The 21,663-nt window shown below is 39.8% G+C and overlaps 1 protein-coding gene across 2 annotated transcripts in view; it reads right to left on the bottom strand.

The window, feature by feature from the left end:
* arhgef40 (Rho guanine nucleotide exchange factor (GEF) 40) overlaps nt 1-20,965 on the bottom strand; it is a 60,115-nt gene extending 39,150 nt beyond the window's left edge. For both annotated transcript variants that reach the window (XM_047385596.1, XM_047385595.1), the window contains exons 1-8: nt 20,749-20,965; nt 11,966-12,055; nt 8,095-8,202; nt 4,143-4,428; nt 1,778-2,909; nt 1,374-1,609; nt 1,100-1,291; nt 789-903 (exon numbers count right to left, since the gene is read on the bottom strand). In XM_047385596.1, the coding sequence (XP_047241552.1) occupies nt 789-903; nt 1,100-1,291; nt 1,374-1,609; nt 1,778-2,909; nt 4,143-4,428; nt 8,095-8,202; nt 11,966-12,055; nt 20,749-20,751 (2,162 nt within the window). In that variant the 5' untranslated portion in view covers nt 20,752-20,965. The remainder of the gene's footprint in view (nt 1-788; nt 904-1,099; nt 1,292-1,373; nt 1,610-1,777; nt 2,910-4,142; nt 4,429-8,094; nt 8,203-11,965; nt 12,056-20,748) is intronic.
* Nucleotides 20,966-21,663: the final 698 nt, after the last annotated feature.

Raw genomic sequence — 21,663 nt, 5'->3', positions numbered from 1 at the left:
GCATGTTTTGGACACTCGGGTGAAGAGAGGGGCCACCGGGAGGAGGCCTAGGGGACGACCCAGGACACGCTGGAGGGACTATGTCTCTCGGCTGGCCTGGGAATGAAAGGATCTGAAGTGAAAGGAGCTGCCCAGAGAATCACTGTGTGCTTTCAGCCAGCTGGCTGCACAGACTGCCTGCATTCACAACACAACAACAGTCAACCGCAACACCGGCAAAAGTCAGCCGTAAGGGCGAGTTGACAAAAGCTGTGGTAATATGAGTGATTAACGAGGTCGCAAGACCAACTTGGGTCCTTTTACACACTTGGTGGAAAAAAGTTTCACGTATTTTAAACTCTTTAAGTATTGCTCTTGTTCTAACCATGGAAACATTTAGGTGAGAGTCTGTTTTAATGTTGCATTTTCCTGACTTGTGAGGATCAACAAAAATCTGCCCAAATTAAATATGTTCTCTTGTCTTTCCTATTCTGAAAAATGGCTAAGAGAAACTGACCTTTCTTTTGCTAATAAGAAGTTCCTCAACACTCTGATCAAAAAATAAACTGCTAAAAAGCATAGATGAAAACACATCAGTTGCATATAATTTATACTGTAGGAATTGTTAAAGGGGCTCCCAGTGATTTTAGTAAGATTTATTCTCCCCACTAAACAAAGTGAAGGTGTGGCAAATGCTCAAGGCGACATTTTGAAATTACAATAAAATATTAATCTAGGGCGTTTTTCACATCAGAATCAGAACAATAAATCCTGCTTTAATAAATTAGTGTGGAAGCACACAAGCTTACCGAGTGATGTGGTGGTAACAAAAAAGAATCCGTGTCATCTCCTCCGAGCAGATGCCCTCCTGTGATGTCTCTGCATCTGTGAAAACCAGAGCTCGTCCCAATCTGTCCACTGTACCTGTAGAGATGAGGTGTCAATAATTAAAGCCCAAGATCACTGACATGATGAATACTGGAACTACTTTCTGACCTGCTTGTTTGTATCCATAGCTCTACCCTGTCTCTGTGGTTTCATCTTATACACTACATAAAACGATTGGAAGAAATGCAAACAAGAAGCATAAACAGGAAGGATGGAAATTAAAGAGGCTCACCTGTCAGCTGTAGCTTCCCTGACTGGAGTAATTCTGCATCCAGGTCCCTTAGAAGTGCAGGCTCTTTCGTGGTAACCCCATTTATTTGGTCAGGACATGTCTCTGATGATACAGCCTCCTCAGTCGAGTGGTTTAATGAAGATGTGCCAGACTGGTCATTACACACAGGCAACAATCCATCATCTGTCTCAACTGGAAGATAAAAAAAATCAGAAACAACACTAAGGATACCCGGGGACTAAGTAAAATCCGATATTAGCGGCTTGTCCCCCACCTGTGCTGCCAATCATTGTGTTTTCCTTCCCTTTAGTAACAGTTGTGGGCACTCCATCAGGTTCATCAGCCTTTTCTGTTTCCTCAGTCTGGTTTTCCTCTGGGACTGACAGCTTTGTAGATGCAGAACAGGCTGTGGGACTTGGTAGGGGACTTTTACCCTGTAGTTTTGCACCCTTTTGGTTTTTGCCACCAGACTTAGCCCTTCCTTTGCCACCCTTTCCCTTCCTTTTCCTCCTGAACACAAAGCACAGGAAAATTTTACTGCGGTACAGCAGGGGGTTAGCGTAACATATTTTTCCCTAGTTGGAAGTTTTCTTTGTGCCATCCAATTCAGTCTAATATGTGTGTGTGCAAATATGGAAAGTATGCAATATCTTATAACAAAATTTAATATTTCCATACCGTGGTGCTCTGAATCCTGCTGTTTTAACTTCTTTTCCTCTGGGACACGCTCTGTCCTCGGTCTCTTCTTCAACCCTTCCATCTGGGATCTTTGGTTTAGATGACCTCCTCATTTTAGACTGAATGTTGACTGTATCTTTACTTTCAGAAACTCTAGTAAATAGCCTCTCTGGTGCATCCGATGTTGGCGTAACAGCATCACTGTCTCCACTCAGTGGTTTATCTGCATCCTCAAACACAGAGTCTGAATGTGAACCATGATCCGACTGACCCTCAACATCGTGGCCACTTTTACTACTTAAGTCATAGATTTCATTTACTACCAAGCTGTCGCTGCTCTGGGAGTCTTTACTTTGGTGTCCATCTCTAGACGGTTGGGGGAAGCCATTGCTGTCTCTCTCCTTGCCCACACCAGGCCTCCTCTCTTTCAGTGGACCATCAACATAAAGGCTGCGGCATTCCAGGATATTGCTGCGTCTGCCTGTTTTATCTCCTTCATCTGAGTCATGGGAAGAGGAGACGTAAGACAGCCTTCCTCTCGCAGTTCCTTCTACTGTTTTTGGAGGCTTTGTTGGTAGCAAATCATCCTTTCGATTTACCTCTTTCTCCTTGGTACTATAGGCACCACGAAAGCTTCCTGATCTTTCTGTTTTTGCACAACCCCAAGCTTTTCCTTTGCGAAGTTTGATGGCCTTACCTCTCCTGCAAAAGGGCAAGGTTCTGGTCTTACAAATCCCATGCATCTCTAAGTACCTCTGTTTGGGATCAACCCCTCCATCTGGTCCTCCTCTGGGCTCCAAAAGCTCCACATAATCCCCATCCATCTGAGGTTGCCTTGCAGTCCGCCCAAGCCCATCTTCGCTGCACCTTCGTCTGATGGCAGTGTTAGAGTTCATGCTGTTCGGCAGTAGACTGTCATCCTCTTCCTCATCCCAAGACCAGTCTAGGTCTCCTGAGGAAGAGCCACCCCACCCACCAAGGCTGCCGCCCCCCTCACTGGAAAGGCGGTTAGAAACCAGGCCAAGCTCTTCAGAAGGGTCATGTAGCAATTTTGGGTAGACAATTTCCTTCCACGGCAGTCGTACCACGCCATCACATGTACTGACCAGACAGGTGTCGAGTCCTCCTCCAACTGTACAAAGATGACAGAAGGTTTCTCTTATTCTGACGTTATTATTGATTGTAAAATAAACAAAGAAGAACTACAGTCATGCTAAAAAAAGATTTCAGGAAATAACAACAAAACAAAGCATAAAAAGGTAAATATTACTTCAGATAAACTCCCTATGATTTATTAAATCATGACATTATGTATTAGCTATTGCTAAATTTTTACACATCTCAATCATAAGCCTGAATAATTCATTGAAAAATAACTTTAAGGCTGATTGATTTATTGATAAATTGACAAGAAAGATAGATAGATAGAGAGAGAGAGAGAGAAAGAAAGAAAGAAAGAGAGAGAGAGAGAGAGGCAGGCTGACTGACTGGCTGACTGACTGACTGACTGACTGACTGATTGATTGATTGATTGAAATAAGAAATATGTGTTTTCAACCCTTGGCTCATTGGATGCATGCAAGATGAAGAGACATTGCATCTTGGATACTAACTGGCTTACAAACTATTGTAAATTGTCAGGCTCACTTCTGCAGACTCACTCACTCATTATTTGTTTCACTGGTGATTAAGCTAAGTTTTTGCGAGAGAGAACTCCAAGGCTGCTCAGCTTGCATAAGCGTTACCTTGATAAAGAAAACATTGTTTTTATAGGGAAAGGTGAGACCAGAGTTGAGATCTCCTCATAGCACCTAACAAGTATGATGTTGGAGAGTTGATGATATGATTTTTTTTGGACTACAATTCATAGTCAACCGGGAACTTTGTACACTAACGAATTCTAAAATCAAATATGATACCATCTGTTCAACAGTGAAAGTTTAGCTAAAGTAGTGAAATGCAATAGGACAGAGATTCAAAATCCATGCAAAAAATGAAAGTAGAAAAGATAAAAACTAGAATTAGGTTTTTGCAATGGAATAGTCAAATTCAACACCTATTAAAGTGCTGTTTTAGAAAGTAAAACAACTTTTTAGCAAGAGAGCCAAAAAACTTCAACATGTAAGTAAGAAACCATTTAAGTCATACCAGAAAATGAAAAAATGAAGCTACTGCAAGTTAACATAGGTTCACCCACTAAGACACAGGATCTGAACCAGTTGTCAAATTATAATAAGATATTTAAGAAACATTGTGACCCTCATATCAAAGATAAATATCATATCATAATTTTTTTATTTAGTGAACGAAGTTATTTGCACAACTGATACCGATAAGCTCTGTATGTATGAGCAAAACACGTCACCTTCTCTCTTGTGACCCCGTTCTTTATTGATACAATGGAGCCATTCAGAGGTGAACACCAGGGGATGCTGTGACTCAGGGACCAAGATTTCTTGTACGGTTCGACCCCCAGGGGCCAGACATTTCAAGGCCAGTCTTGGGCAGCGTGTAGAAAAGGGCACCACCTGCAGGTAGAAGTCATTACTGCGCAGAAGCCTCCAGTCCAAGGTGGAGAGCTGAACGACCACTTTCTCGCCCAGACAGAGGGGCCAGCCGGAGTGGAGGAACAAGCATCCCAAATACTGAGACTGAAGCCATGAAAAGGGCACAGGGAGATAATGTGGTAAATAGATTAAGGAAAGAGAGAAAAAACTTAATTAATAAAATGTAAATTTTGTGAGACAAGTTTTTCATTTCAATATCATCAGGTTCATAGATTCACTAATACTGTCCTTAATCCTGAAACATAGAGGATGTTTTCCTAAACTTTCTAGGAACTTACTTGGTACTTTCCCCAAAATTGACTAGGTACTTTTCAGAAAAGTAATCTGTGAGCTGTGGGAACCAGTATATTCCACAAAAAGTAAACAGTAAATCCCAGGAAAGTAACCAGTAAGTTTCAGGAAAGTAATCAAGATGTTCTATTGATTCTGGGAAATTTTCAAATTTTTTGTCACCTCGCAACATAGTCTGGTACCTGAAAGTACTCAATAAGTTCCAGAAAAGTACCCCAAAAGTTCCAAGAAAGTTTCATGAAGATACTTTCTTAGTTCCAGAAACACAACTTTTAAGTACTGGGAAAATACTACATAATTAATAAAATAATTAAACAGCCTAAAAATATGCAGTAGGTTTGAGAAATGTACTCAATAAGTTTGGGAAAGTACCTGGTAATTTAAAAAAGGTTTGATGAAAGTATCTAAAATGGTTCTGGAAAGTCACAAGTATATTCCAGAAAAGTATGTTCAAAAAAAGGCTCTGATAAGTATCAGGTAAGCTCCAGGAAAGCATTTACCAGAAAAGTAACAAGTATGATCCCGTAAGGTACTGAGTATGTTCTAGAAAAGCAACCAGTACGTTCAATAAAGGTTTCAGATAAGTACCACGTAAGCTTTGGGAAAGTATCTGATAAGTTTCAGGAAATTTTTGTAGAAGGTATCTCGTAATCGTAGAGGTCATAGTAAGTAACCTCTAAGTAGCAAAAACATATGAGCTGTATTATCCCTCTGTTTTAAGTCAGTATTAACTGATGGACTCATGGATCCCATCTCATTAGACATAGGGAGAGTTTCTGCATGATTCACATCAACTTAGTAAATCTGACAAACAGAATTTCTAGAACCTACTCTGCACCGGTCAGCATTAGGGTTGATCAACTGGCCTTATGCTGGTACCAAAGACAAAAGTTAGACTGACGTGGTGTTTTCCAAATTGTAAAACTGCTTTTATGAACTGGCACAATGGGAAAACTCTGAAGAGCTGTGAGTTAGACAGCAACTTACAGATGACCAGCTCAACACAAAAGCCAGCAAGTTTCACAAAGCCCACTGGTTTATAGCAGGAAAATAAACCAGCTAGTGTGAAAGACAGGCAGTTGTTTAAATCAATTAGGGTAAACAAAAGACATTTACATAGAAGACCTTAGGCAAAGAATGAAAGTGTCTTGTGGCATCCCGTGCCCCATTATTAGTGTGATCTATTACTGTAATATAACTTAACTCAAGCTTTAATTCTAGCTTATTGAATGCTGTGTCAGATATATATCCCAGTGCTCGAAGCCTGAGCACAGCTCCGCTGTTCCGAGTCACGTCTAAAACACTGACACACGGCTGCTTCCTTCCCTCCTCATACCCTCCAGACACACAAAACGTGATCACATTAAATTTCCTTCCTCAACCTCTCCTCCATGTTTCCTCCTTTTACCTCCCTGCCCTTTTTTAATTTCTTCTCCTTAAGCCTCTCTTCTGTCTCTTTTTGTGTCTGTTTCCAGCTCAGGCCACGCTTTAGGCAAGTAAAAGGCTAATATATTTCACAATTGGATATAAGCGTGAAAAATCAAGTCTGATTCAGACATACATACTTTCTGAAACTTTCTGTACCCCGTGGTCCTCTCCTCTCCACCCACTTCTCCCCAGTGTTTGTGCGTTCTCCCCCACCTCCCACTCCGCAAACTTTCTCAGTCACTCCACTATAGTCTGCTACTTACATCTTCCCTTTTTTCAACCAATGAACACAAGCACAGTAAATGAAGGTCATGTTCATTCTCTCCAGTCTCTCCTCCAAAGTCTTACTGCCGCTCCGCAAGTTCCTCCTTCTCTCACAGCAGTAATACAATCACATATGGAAGGAATTATTGTCATGACTCACAGTCTGACTCCCGTCCTAGGCAACTCCACTCAGCAACAATGAAAACATCATTTACTCACAATCCCTGCCTGTGGACGTGTATTTTAGTATGTGTCTAGAGTGGAAAACTCTACAGAGAATGTCAGAAAGCTGAAGCACTAACACTTGCACAGAAGCCCATCAGTTGTTTGCCTTTGTGAATGTCCAGGAATGTAAAATAAAAGAGCTGCTAAGTTTAAAGATCAGATATTAGCTTCAGGACACATTGCATATTATTTTTTCTGTCTTGTGCTATGCTGAATTTGCTCGAGAGGGAATCACTAATATAAAGTTAGCAAAGTGTGATTTTAACCATAGTGTTAGACTTTTGTATATAGAAGTGCTAAATTAATAAGCAAAACCTCATACTTATGCATCACTTGTCTGCGAGTTCATCTCTGTCTTGTGTAAAAAATTATCTTAATCAGTTTGTTGTATCACTTTTCTTACCGTCTTCTCCTGATTAAAACTGAGCTTGTCAAAAGTAAACACAATGCTGCTTTGTCATCATCCATGGAAAAACACTATGGCAGGTCTGTATGTGGTACTGTACCACAGCCACTGACATAAAACTAAAAACAGAGAAGAAAGTGTTCCCTTTGGGTTATATACTTTAAAACGTAGGTGTAGATTCTTCCACTCTGTTCCAAAAAGTGTTGTTACGGGGCTTTTACTTCGTCGTTGTCGTAACGTCTCAAAACTGGAATGGTAAAAAATGTTGGTAAAGAGTCAAAAGATTCCTTTAAAGCTAAATATACTAGGAGTATAAATAAGTTTTTGCTTAATCATCATAAGGGTGCGTATATGCTGTAGACTGAGGTGTCAAAATGTTATGATTCCGTGTTACTATAAAGTTGCTTCTTTTTATCACTTATAACTTGTGCCTTTATTACTTTTACTCATTTTGGTGCCTTTGGTAGTTTCCTATTTATGTAGTCTCAGATCTTCTCCTACAACCCTCGACCCATTGGATACATGCTCAGATGTTCCATTTGGTAACGCATCTTCTTGCTTGACCTTTATATCCCAAAACATAAGGTGAGGGTTTTCTCTGTAGGACTAAAGGCTGTATTCAGGCTTGAACGACCAAGAAATTTGTTTCAGTTGTCCTTAATTTTAGGACTTGATAATAATCCGAAGACTTTGGTTTAATTATCTAGACTATGACTGGCATTAGAAGGAGAAGAAAACCCTAATCAGGGATTTTATTTTGGAATTTGAGTTGAGACACACTTGAATGTGAGTCCTATCTCAGATTACTTGAACTTTATGTTTAGGCTCATGAAGAAAACATAAATCTTGACTTGGATTATTGTCTAAACTGACTTCAGACATTCCACTTAACAGCCCAGCGATCTCTATAAAGCTCGATTTGTTTTGACGACTTAAGGCCTGATTTGGACTGAGTGGTCAATCACCTTTACCAAGGCATGACCGCCAGGAGACAACTTTCAGCAAGGGATTCAAGAAGTCAGCAGCTGACACATTTCCCACAGTATGCATTTTGCATGGAACAACTGATTCTGTTTCTGATTAGGCAGCACTGTGGGTGTTCTTGCTATGCAATGAGCTTGCACTCTGGAACTCACACAGGCATGCTGCTGAAGTTTGTGCAGGAGATGTTTGGCGGGTACGAAATAGTCCAGGAGGTAGCGCAGACTGTCGTGTTGATAGGTCGACTCCAGGACTGAAAAGACCTGGAGAAAAGATGGAAGATCAGAAAACAAACAAATAGGCAAAAATATTAAGATTAAAAAGTAGATTAGAGTATTCACAATGAATTGCATCTCATAATTAGAGAACAATTCTAGTCCATTTCACAGCATAAACCTATTATGAAGTAAAAGTATTGTTATTTCAGACCAAACATCTTAAAATGTATATGCAGTGCCTTGTGTTTTATCATGTTACAACCACAAACTCCTCAAGACCAAAAAAAAAGTAGCACATAAGTAAAAGGATGAATGGTTTTAACATTTTAAACAATAAAAATACAAAAAAGTGTGCTGTGCATTTTTATTCAGTGTCCTTAGGCAATAGTTTGTAAAACTAGATGTAATACAACTGCGAGTCTTTGAGAGTATGTCTACCAGCTTTGTTCATCTAGAGATTAAACTGTTTTTCCATCTTTCCGTCTTTGCTAAATAGCTCAAACTTAATTAAACTGGTTGGCGAGCTTCTGGGAAAATTAATTTTCAAGTATTGCTAAATATTTTCAATTAGATTTAGAAGCTTACATATACTATGTGATTCTAACACATGCATATATGGTTCTATACCATTTCATGTAGTTCTAGCTGTTTGTTTAGGATCAATGTCCTGCTGGAAGATGAATCTCCTCTCAAGTCTTAAGTCTTGCAGCCTTCAACAAGTTTTCCTCCAGGTTTACATGAACTGTTAGTTTTCCAACAGTGACAGCATTTTGCATGTAAGCCAAAAAGTTCAAGTTTGGTCTTTTCTTCTTCCATGTGTCTCCTGTGACACCTAGAGCATATTGTCAACTGCAAACAGGAATTCTTATGTCTGTCTTACAATGATGGCTTTCTTCTTGCCAAATCTCCATGAAGGTCAGATTGGCAGTGGGGATTCTTTCACCTGAGCTGCAAATCTCTGGAGCTCCTCCAGAGACATCATAAGGTTCTTGGCTGCTTCTGTGATTAATGATTAATCTTTTTCCCTGGTAGACAGTCATGTCTTTGTAGGTTTGCAGCTGTGCCATACTCTTCAGATGATAAATTTAACAAAGCTTCATGAGATGTCCAAAGCTTTGGATATTGCTATACAAGCTAACCCTGCTTTAACCTTCTCCACTTCCTCCCTGACCTGTTTGCTGTTTCCCTTGTTCTTCATGATGCTGTTTTTTTCCATAATGTTCTCTAACAAACCTCTGAGAGAAAACTGGTTTAAACTTAGGTGTCAGAGCAAAGGGGGTCAAACACTATTAACTCAAACCACACTTTTCAGATTGTTGTATGTAAAAAAAATAAAAACACAGACACACATGTTCAGGCCTAAGGGCAATTTAGAGAAGCCCGTTTACCTAACAGTAATGTTTTTGGACTGTGGGAGGAAGCCAGAGTACCCACAGAGAACCCCCACACAGGGAGAACATGCAAACTCCATGCATAAAGACCCCTGGCCAGGAGTCGAACCCGGGACCTTCTTGTTGCAAGGAAACAGTACTACCAACTGTGCCACTGTGCAGCCGATGCTGGTCAGTTTATACAACATCAACAAAGTTTGTGGTAACAATGTGACAACAGATGAAAAAAAAACTTTTAAGGGTATTAAAAATGTAATTTGGCTCTATGTGGCAAAGCCCTAAGTTTGTGACCTGAGATCACAAGAGAAAAATCACAATGACTCTTTCATAGTAACAAAGAAAACTGATCAGAAACAAAGTGATTACTAAACTTGAGTAGTTGATAAGAGTCTCCAGTAATCTGTAGTACACCAACTTATTATGAGAAAAACATATTATGGGCAATTATGGCTCTGATATGTCCGTCTAAAAACTACAAATCCTCAACAAATCTGGATCAAATTGGGTAAAATTATTAGATGCCTGAAGGTGTTATCTGTTTGCAATTGTACTCCAACATAAATATTCTGAGAATGTTGAGGCATCATACTGTTAAGGACAAAAACTATGTCTGGGTCCCTGATATGAATGTGTTTTGGTGTAAAATGTGCATATAAAGAAGAAGAGCAAGAGATCTTGTGAACATGGTGACTTAAGCTGGTGAAGGTTGTCATTGTCCACAGTAAAATGAGTCGTGTACCAACATGTGCTGAAAAGCCACTCAGAGAGGAGGAAGTCATTACTACAAAATCAAAACTATAAGCAAGGTTACAGTTTGAAATGCACTCAGTAACAAAGACCTTCTATTTTGGAGGTGTGTCCTGTAGTCTGAGGAAACTAAAATTAAGGTCCACCCATCCCTCCATTGTCTTTATTTATCTGAGAATGAGTCAAACAAGTAGTAGGTCCAGGTAATGGATCCCTCTCCCCACCAGTACTCCTCAGCTCATTCTTTGGGATCAGACGTCATTCCCACGGTAGACGGGTAACAAAGTCCCTCCAGCAACGTCTGGGTTATCCCAGGAATCTCTTCTCAGTAGATCCTGCCTGGAAAACCACCAATTGGAGGCGTCCAGGAGACATCCTGAAAATGCCAGAACCACCTCAACTAACAGCTTACGATGCGGAGGAGTAGCTGCTCTGATTTGAGCTCCCTACGGAAATCGGAGCTCCTCATCCTCTCTCTAAGCCTCAGTGAAGTGACCCTATGGAGAAAGCTAATATCGGCCGCTTGTATCCAGGATCTTGTTCTTTTGGTCACGATCCATATCTTGTGACCATAGGTGAGAGTCAAATTGTTAATGGACTGGTAAGTTGTTAGCTTTGCTTTTCTGCTCAGCTCTTTCTTCACCCCAACAAACAGAAACAGAGCCTGCATCACTGCAGATAAAGTCCCAATCTGTAACTCAATCACATGCTTATCACCTGCTCCAACCACTTCTGAAAATGACACCTAAATACTTGAAGCAGAGATATACCCTGAAATCCAGGTGGGAGCAATCCACTTTTTGCTGGTCGAGAACCTTAGCCTCAGACTAGGGGCCAGAAAATAAAGTGTTTGACCATAATGGCCATTGTTACATTTGGAGGAAAAACTGAGAAACTTGCTACCCTGAGAACAACATTCCAAGGGTGTAAAAGCATTATATTGTGGGAATGTTTTGCTGCAAGAAGGACTGGTGCACTTCAGAACACAGATGGCATCGTCAAGAAAGAACATAGAAACATTACAGCAATATCTGAAGACATCAGCCATAAAGCTGAAGCTTGGGCACAAATGGATCTTCCCAATGGCCACTGACACTAAGCATGCCACCAGGGTAGCCACTAAGTAGCTTCAGGACTAAAAACCCAATGTTTCCAAATGGCACATCACAAAGCTCTGATTTCAGTTCTATATAAATCTGTGGACAAAACTGGATAAAGGTGTATAGGCAAGGCAGCCCACAAACATACATAGGTTCTGTCAGGAGGAATGGGCCAAAATTCTATCAGACTATTGATTTTTTGTGGAAAGATACAAAAAAGGTTTGACCTAGGTCATACAACAATTCAATCAAATACTAAGGAAATGTATTTAATCTTCAGAACTCAGATAATAGAAGTGCTTATGTTAATTCTTAATGTCAGACAGTGAGGAAAAAAACAGTGTCTTTTTTATAGACTTTATGTAAACATCTATATGTTGGTGAAATTAGACATTTTACGTTACTTGATGCAGTATTTAGCTATTAATAACCATTCAGCTAAATTTAGGTTTAACTTGGCTGTCATCAGCTGAGTACTCTTTCTCCAAGCACTTCATAAACTGAAGAACATTTACTTTTGCAAGCGTGTATCCTCAAAATAAATTTACAGTGTGTGATGGTGATGTGTACCTGAGAGAGGAGGGGTGGTGCCGTGCTCTCAAAAGGCGGATAAAGGGATGAGAGGGCTCCCTGCACGCAGTCCTCCATTGCCTCCGAACCCTAAGGAACACAAGGGTGGTGAAAAAAGGGTTAATCCACAACCGGACACTTAGTCAACGCCCATGTCTGGGTTGCTGACACCCGCACATACAAATATATACACGTACACCACTGTCAACTTCCTCTTTGTCTTATGATCTGGAAAGTGTCGAACACCCCCCCCCCCCCCCCCACACACACACACACACACACCTACCCCCAGTAAACATATACATTGTCCAAATTCCCCAATAGATGCAGAGGCGTGCACATCTGAAAACACAGGGCTGGCCCAGGAGGTGGAGGGCGATAGAGCAGAGCATGAGGATCTTGCTGTTTATTCTTCTGCTTGTGCTGTTTTCATGGCAACCCACAACTTTTTTTTTCCTTCCTCCCTTCACATTTCCCTCTAGACATTCAATCTTTTTCTCTCCCTGTTTTCCTAAGCTTCGTCCTCAATCCCACCCCATTTTCTCCCCTGATCTCAAATTATTTCCCTCTGCTGCGCTGAACCTTAACAACACTTTCTGAATGTCATCTGACAACATACACCGGGCAGAACAATTACAAAGACCAAGGGGATAGATTGAGAGTGATCATTAAAGGAAAACAAAGAGAACAGGTTGTATGGAAAACGTCGTGAGCAGCAAGTGAGAGACAACCAGGAATGAATGAGCTGGAAATAAAAAAAATGAACGAGCCATTTTTATGGCCGAAGAACTGGGTTCATGGGTATAAAGAGTTATTCTTTGGGTTTGTTTTTCTGTATAGAGACAAATCACGTTTAGCCATGCTGGAGAGCAGAATGAGCAACAAAAACAGGAAAATATTTTTAAAAGGTTGCAGTTTTTATGGCTACCTTCTTGTCCATGTTTTGACAGATATGTCTTGAGAAAATAGATCCAAGAGCTTAGGTTCCCCGAGCAAGGTTCAAACAAGTGTCACATTGTTTCTGATAGAAATTTGGAGCTCTGAATGAAGACACTGGATAAACGTTTGAAACTTGTTTTGCCAACGTTGCTTAGATTCCATTTACCACAGAGAATTAGCTACCTACCATCTTGGCTGGAAAGCAAAAGGCAGTAACCAACAGAGGACTGGTGCTAGGCTCCAATTTGGAAAGAAGCAAACAGTGACACTTACATAAATGTCAGTGAACAGCAAGACTTGGTTTTCCAGAGACAGAGCAAAAATTACTTTGGGTCCTGGTGAACAAAACTCGTGTGAAACAAACAGAATTCCAGATTTGCTATGATTTAGAACCAATTTAGAAATGATTTTGCTTGTGTAACATTTCAAAACTTTTCAAACCAGATAAGAGAAAGGAAAAAAAACTTCTCTAATTCGACTTATTCGACTACTCCATGAATCCAGTAAATTGTATGTTATTAAAAAATGGTATATCTTAGTGAACCCAGAATAATTCAGATTGAAGTTTTGCACTTTTTGTTAGAACCACAAATTTAATTGTGTTCTATTGGGATTTTTGCTGCAGTTATAGGTAAACATCAAACATCAAGTCCTGCCAATAATTCTCAATTTGATTTATGTCTAAGCCATTCTCACCCATGGATATGCTTCGATTTAACCCATTCCGCTCTGGCTGTATGTTCAGGGTTATTTTCCTCCTACAAGGGAAACCTCCTCCCTAGTATCTAGACATTTGCAGCCTCTAACAGCTTTTCTTCCAAGATTGCACTGAATTCAGTTCCATCGAACATTCCATCAACTTTCACCAGCTTCCCTGTCTCAACTGAAGAAACTGCTGCTACAACTACTGTATGTTTCACAACGGCAGGTGTTAGTTTTCTCCCACATATAGCTTTTGCCTGTAGGCCATAAAGTCCCGATTTGGCCTTATCAGACCAGAGCACCTTCTTCCTGTTTACTGTGTCCACTATGACTTGTGGAAAAGTATTCAACAACATCAGAAGATTTGTGGCTTTTGTGGATTTCTGCATGTCCTCCAGAGTTGACATAGGCCTCTTGAGTCTTTCTCTGAATATTGCTGAGCTTAGTTTGTGTTTGTACCATGGTACAATGTTAAATGGTTCAACAGGTGTAAGTAGTTTTTGCAAGGGTACATATGTGTACAAGAAAAGGTGGATTTGTGTACAGGCTAAGGTCAATGAGAGTCTATCAGAGAAAATGCTGTAAACTCTGCAAAGATATCAAAGGTTAATGTAGGATCCCTTACATACAGAATGTACTGGGTGCAGTAAAAGCAAAGCAGGGTGTTCAGGGGATTGCTAGGACAGCCAACAAGAGCTTCTCCTAAAGCATCAACTGAACCATGATTTCATGTAAACATAGCAATTATTATGTGATGTTTTCTTTTATGCCTCAGACCGACTTTGAAACACAGTGGTGGAGGCTTGATGGTTTGGGCTAATGCAGAACCTTGCAGAATTAAAATGTAAGGCCACATGCACAACACCACAAAATAGCTCATCAACAGGCCGATGATCAGAAACACAGCAGCAAATCTACAACAGAATGGTTGAAAAATATATATTCAAAGTTTTGCAATTGCCTAGTCAAAGTTGAGATCTTAACATAATTGACATGCTGTGGTGGGACCTTAAGAGACCTATGCAGAAATGAATGTCTGCAGACATTAATAAACTGAAGCAACAAAAGGAAACAAAAGTCCTCGGCAACAATTTGAGAGACTAACCACTCCAGGTTTTTCTTCTGATTGTATCAACTTTCTTTTTCCCATGACTAGGCTATTACCGGCCACCAGCCGCAAACCGTCTTTTTCAACACATTTGAATTACTAGCATTCTCATGGCGGTGCACACACATTCCTACCAATGTTTACATTTAAAATTACAATTTGTCTGTTTATACGCAGTTGTATATAATATAACAAAGAATATGACAAACATTTCTAATACACAGTATAAGAGTGATTAAACCTTAAACCACTTCAGCAACACGACTACCAGGATTTTAGGGTCATGTTTACTCCTGTGTATCATCAAGTATGCAACAATATTCCTACTAATGTAAATAAAAAAGTCTCTTGGTGTTCACAGACTCATTTGTGCACATGAGACAAAGCTGTGGTAATACAAGAATTCAATTTGCTAACAGGCATAAAAAGACCCTCACGTGAAACCTGGCACCTCTGCATCAAGGGTCTGCGGGCGTAATTGAGTTAGACCCAAATCAGACACTTCAAAATTAATCAGAAATCATGTTAACCTTGCATATACGTATGCTAACCTCTGTGACAACATTGCTGAAATAAAAAATTATTTTACATGTATTCTCAAGCAACTGGAACCATTAAAGCATGAAACGTTACCAGGAAAGCTGTCTAGTTGTTATCGCCAAAATGAAAACAGTCACACTTAAAGGGTCACTCAAAGAGTAGTCCTGCTGTATAAGAATCCATCTCTCTATCTTTAATATTTTTGTGCACAGTGCCATGGAAAGTTTTCATATCATTTGTAAACAAATTGTGCATAACTAAGGAATGAAAGGAAAAGGATGTATAGTTTTTAAAAAACATTTCCAAATAAAAATCTGAAAAGTATTGTGTGTGTTTGCAATTAGGCCCCCCCGAGTAAGTACCTTGTAGAAACGCCTTTCCTTTTAACCAAAGTTTCAAATCTTTTGTGGTATGTCTAGACCAGCTTTGCAGCTTCTGCAGACTGAAATCTTTGCTTGTTCTTTTTCATAAAATAGTTGAAGATCTGACAGAATGGGTGGAGAGTGTATGTGAAAAAGAAGCCTCAAAAAGCAAAAATCTAAATTTGAGTAGTTTAAACAAACGTCTTGAACATGAAAACAGGAGAGAGTTTTACCATTGCAAGCTCTCAGCGCCTCAACTTTGGCTATGACAGAACTGTTACAGTGGATTAGTTTTATTGCAGTATGGGTGGAACTGTGAAAATAGTGCCTGATCTTTTGATTTCAACCTGATGGGAAACATTTTCTTGCTTTGTCTTGTTTCTGTCTGCTGCTGGTATTTACATGTGTGCACTGTAAATCACTATAGTGCTCATTTATGTACAAGTCTGCAAAATGGTGAAAAATGAAAAGAAAGCATTAAATATAGTTGTTGTTTTTACTCAGAGTTCCAGTTTTTTATGTGTTGTATGAACACTGAAAATGATACAGGTTTAAAACCAATGCTTTGCAAGGACAGACCAAAGAAAAATCCATTCAAGGGTCAATAAAATGGGAGGAGAAAAGTAAGTGAAGAAGAAAACCGGCAAAACTCCAAAACTGGGAGTAAATGTGAGTTAAAGAAGTTTAGAAAAAGAAGTAAAAAAGGGCTGCAGACTGAGAAACGGAGATTGAGAGAGGCAGACAGAATTTTAGTGAGTATGGGCTCAGACAGAAAGAAAAGAGGAGGAGGCTGACCAGCGGGAGAGATCGATGGGAAACAAGAGCAGCAGCAACCATGATGGAAACCAGATGTACAAGGAGAGGAAGAGCAGTGGGCTGAGAGGACTTTACAAAATGTGGAGCTGATAGAGGATGACAAGATTATGAGATGATTTGAAAAGAAACAGGGAAGAAAAAGGGGTAAACCATAGACAGACAACGGGAAATGAGGATAAAGAAAAGTAAAACAGTCAGGCCTGATAGTGATTTCCTTTCTTAAATTAGCTTGCGTAATCTAACCTAAACTATAGTGGGTATTTCATGGTACAGCCAAATCAAATCCAGGTAAGATAATAATACTGCCATGATTCTTCTATGAAACAAAAACCATTTATAGTTCAAGGTGATGGTGACAGTTTGATCCATGTGTTGGTCTTCCCTCGGTTACCTTTTTTAAAGTAGATAATTGGACAAGTTTAAGAAACCTCATTTTGAGCCTCATCTTTGGGGTGCTGAGAGGTCACAATTTTTGAACGTCCACCCAAATTAAATCTTGTAGGTGCAGGCAGTTTCTCTTGACCACAGCCTGAAGTGAAACATGGTCAGAATACAGACAGACAGAGCTAAATGGCCTGAAAGTGGTTTTAAACTATTCACAAATAAGATCAGAAACTAGGTTTGTGTCAAAAAGGAGCCTTAGCCCCAAGTAATAAACAGTCTATGCATAGCTAGAATATTGTAGCACTTTAGAAGATGAGAGAATCAAGAGTTTCATTGAGGTAAATCTCAAAATTATTTTAACATTTTCTTTCTAGACACCTCAGACATTTTTAATTGTTTCACCTTGAATTGTTTCACCTTGAATCTTTACCATGTGCCTTCACTTGCCCTTTGGTCAAGCCTTCCACAGTAGCATTTTCATCTCCATTGGATGGCGTACCTTCATTCTTATATATTGTGGGAATTCAGCTCCCTAAAGGGTAGCTAATTTTGTAGATTTTTGCTTTAAGGTATTCATACCTTAATGCATAATCTTGTAACATATAACTAACTATGACAGTTGCTTTCATATGAACCATGCTGTGATGATCTCTGTATGTGCCGTGAGGAAGGTGTTTTCATCTAATGTGCTAATAATTGTACCTGATTCAACTTTCTAAATTCCTGTCCATTAGTGAGAAACATCACGCATTTGTAGTTGCATTCTAGATATTCCCTTTATGTAATGTTGAAACTGTCACTTTTTCTTCAGTCAGCCATTCCAACATTGGGCTTGATGTACAAAAACACCCATTCATTCTGCATAAAGATTGATCTTGTAATCAGATTTGATTCTTTAGCAAAAATCAGTTACGTTTCATCCATAAAGTCAAGCAAGCTAATTTACCACCTAAACTTAAAAGAGACATATCATGCAAAATCCACTTTTTTTAGCCAATACATTTTGCTGTGTACTTGGAGTCTGTAGAAGAGCAGAAAAGTTGAATTTAGTCTCTGCAGGTGTTGCGGAGATATCTTTTCATTCTCTTGGGGTCATATTTTTCAGCCCATTCAGTTTTCTCTATCATCTGTTACGTTTTTTGAACTGTTAGGTCCCAGTATTTGCTGCGGAACAGCTAAACAAGGTCATGGACTTCTGGCTGATCAGTTTGGTGTATCCGCCATATTTATTTCTCACTGTAATTTTGTGGTACAAGCTAAAGTATGCCTAGGCTCCAAGAGGTTAAATTCAGATCAGTTGTTTGGTGTAATAACCCACACAATTCATTACACCGTCCCCCAGCATCAGAACCTCTTCAAAGTGATTGGTTACATTTTATTTTTCATGGAAATGTGGCCACATCAGTGGGGAAATTCCTATTTCCTATTTCATATTGGTATAAATCACTCAAAATGTATTTGGAATATCAACTACAGGCAACAAAATCCAACACCATGAATATTTAAAACACTTAACTTAGCCATTAAAAGTTAAAGTATGAATATTGCACCAGTTACAAACTCCCTAATCATCTGTAAAATATTATCAGGATACAAATCAATTCACTGCATTTTGTGACAAACTGTTATGATTTTGTTAAAGATCTTTTTCTCTTATCATCTTCTTGCAAGTAGATGCTTCCTACTTGTTGATTTCTTTAGAATGTCACTGTATATTCCCATGTGCATTTGTTTTCCCTCTAAATCTTCCCCTCTCTTTTTTGCGCTGATTAGCAGTTCTTCTACAACTCCTGAGGGAATCATCTGTTTTTAGCATTTGTATGCTCTGCTTTGCCAAATCGCTATCTTTGTCGGTTGTTTGGTTATGAGCAGATAAGTAATGTGGAAATGTTGGTTTATCAGGGCATTTCCACTGCTAATAATGAGACTAAACCCAAACAGCAAGCACACAGGCTCAAAATGATATCAGCAGTTGAAACTTGATAGAATACTCTGTACAAGAGATCTTTGGGGTTTGTTACTACAATTTCATTGTAGCATTAAAAATATATTATATGATAATGAGGATGGCTTAGCATAGATGCTAAGAAAAAAAGCCACAAGCTCAGAATTGCTGAGCAGGAACATGGCCATCCTTGGTCGGCATACACTGTGCTCTGGACAATTGCAGGAAACTCCGTCAATGCAAGATTCCTGTGACTGACAACGTGATTTTGATCGTGTCTGGTTTGTTATCTCCACCTCTGCGGGCAAAGCTGTTTTCTTTAACTTTCATTAGGCCAAATTAGGCGGTCCACTGACTGAAATCAGGGGCTGATACTTACCCCCTAGTTACAAAATCTTTCCAGAGAGCAGCAATGGAAATACCCTCTGCCACATATTCTTGGCAAAGGAGTGCCAATGTGTGAATAGCTTTATAACTTTGTGTGTGTGTGTGTGTGTGTGTGCAGACCAAGTTGCTGGTGAATTTTAACACCTACATGTACAGGAGCTAAGTTTCTGTCATGTGCATATATAGTGCCTTGCAAAAGTATTTAAAGCCCATGGACATTACATTTTGTCGCGTTGCAACCTATTCTGTTATGCACTTTATTAGGGTTGTATATGACAGCCCAATAAAGTGAGACATATTTGGGAGGTGGAAATAGAAGGATGCATGACTCTCAAAATGTAGTTTTGTGTAGTCCAGTGAGGTCGGGATTTGTTTCCAGCAACCCTGAGGCAATACTTCTAGAAGCACATTTCATCACAATCCTAGCTGCAAGTCTACACTACATTACACCAATAAATCAGTGACATTTGGAGTGGTAAGGTGATAAAATGTGAAAATGTTCAAAGGGAGTTTTGAATTGCAGTGACCCTTTGCCTTCATTGCACAAACACATCTGTAGCTGTTTCAATCTTCCAAAGCTTCCAAAACTGGTCATTCAAGGTGGAAGAAACCGCAGAGCAAATGTTCTTCCCTCTCCTCAGACCATGCCCTTGTTCCCCTCTCCTCTCTCTTTCTTCTCCTTGCTCCTCTGTGGAAAATGCGGCATCACTGAAACCACCATCGCAACCGTTAAAGTCTCCTAAAATAAAAAAAGTAACCCTACCCTCCACTTTTATTCTTCCCTCTCTCGCTCTCCTTTTCTCTCTGATTTTTGTTTCTCTTCGTCTCCGTGCCAAACGGCTCCACCCTGCATGGCACACAGAAGCTGGAATATATGCTCAGTTATGGTGACTTCTTTTTCCCTTGGATTAATTTTATGTTCATACGTACATGCATGCGTCTGCAATCGCCTGGCCTCTCTCTGTGCTTCTGAGTGTCACCAGTCAGAACACCAGTCAGTGGGTGGGGGAATGTGAGCATTATCCCAAGGGATGCAATTGAGAGGGTTATTTGGGTTCCCTGTGCAAGCCAGCGGCAAAAGTCACCACAAATGAAATCCTGTCATAATTTACAGCCTGGGGGAGTTTACAATGCTGTAAGCAGGAAGTTGGATCTGCTGAACGAGTTTCTGCTCTAAACAATGCATGGCTGTCTGATATATAGCTGAATAAAGCATATAATAAGGTCCAGTGTCAAAGTTTTAAGAATATTATGCACATTCATTCCAACTGACCTTTTTGATTTTTTTTACCCACAACCTTCAATGTATTTTACTTGCAATTTGTCCCACTGGATTTTACTTAGGGGTACCGGAGTAAATGGGCCTATATATAAATGCACGTCATACTTTTAAGATTTATATCTCTGAAACAAATTTAAAAACTTTGTGGATTTTGGGGGTTTTAAAGTTCATGGGGAAAACATCAAACAGTAGGAGTGCTGTTGTGCTCTTGCAAGGCACTGCTAATTCAATAAATTTCATAAAAAGGAACTAACGGTGGAGTCTTTTTCTCCGTCAGTATTTTCCACACAGAGAGGCTCATAAAACTCGGGGACTTACCATGACTTCAGTCAGGAATTCCTACATAGTCCTCAGCTCCGTTCCTGGCTCTGCTTCCTCTCTGCATTTTCCTCTCAAAACTTTCTCCTCTCACTCATCATCCACCCTCACTTCGTTCTTCATCAGATGTTTTTCTCCATTTAAAATGTCTCCCTTTTTGAATAGGCTTCAGTATGAAAGGAGAAAAAGGAACATTTCCTCCCCTGTTCCCCCTCCACTGTCTGCTCTGGATTTCCCAGAGTGGGATTGTCGAGGCTGCATTTTCATTCCCCCTCCCCTCTCCGACTGCCCGCCAGTTACACACGCTTCCACCCCCCTCCCGCCTCCTCTCACCTAACAGAGGCACTACAGTCCGTCTCAACTCTCAAACTTTCCACTTTTTTCCCTCCCTCCTCACTAACTTTAATGAATAGACAATGAAAACCCCACCCAGCCTGAAACTCCAAATAAAATAAATCTCCACTGTCATCCTAAGATGCTATGTTGATGTGATTGCATGCTCTTTCTTCTTATCTAGAGGAATCTAAGCATGCTGTGAATAGGCTTAATGGAGTTCTATAACGAGTCAAGATACAAGCTGCAATATAAGACTATTTCTGCTCAATGTTAGTGCCTTGCTAAAGTATGCCGTGCCCTTAAACTCATTACATGTTGTCACATTACAGCCCCAAATGTAATGTGTTTTATTGAAATTTAATGTGATAGACCAAAGTCCATTATCTGAACATGCAAAAAGTATGAAAGAACTGCAAACCTACCAAGGAGGTAACCATTAATCAGAGAAGCAGTTCCAGGTCTGAAAGGAATACAGAGGTCAAAACATGAAAAAAATAAAGACCACCGGGACTGTCGTGGGTTCAATCTCTTAGCAGATTGTAAGTAAACCAAGTTCTTATGGTCCGTCCAGACTTGGAC

The sequence above is a fragment of the Girardinichthys multiradiatus genome, chromosome 14, assembly GCF_021462225.1.
Source record: "Girardinichthys multiradiatus isolate DD_20200921_A chromosome 14, DD_fGirMul_XY1, whole genome shotgun sequence".
Lineage (NCBI taxonomy): Eukaryota > Metazoa > Chordata > Actinopteri > Cyprinodontiformes > Goodeidae > Girardinichthys > Girardinichthys multiradiatus.
This window is presented reverse-complemented; position numbering and strand designations above follow the sequence as displayed.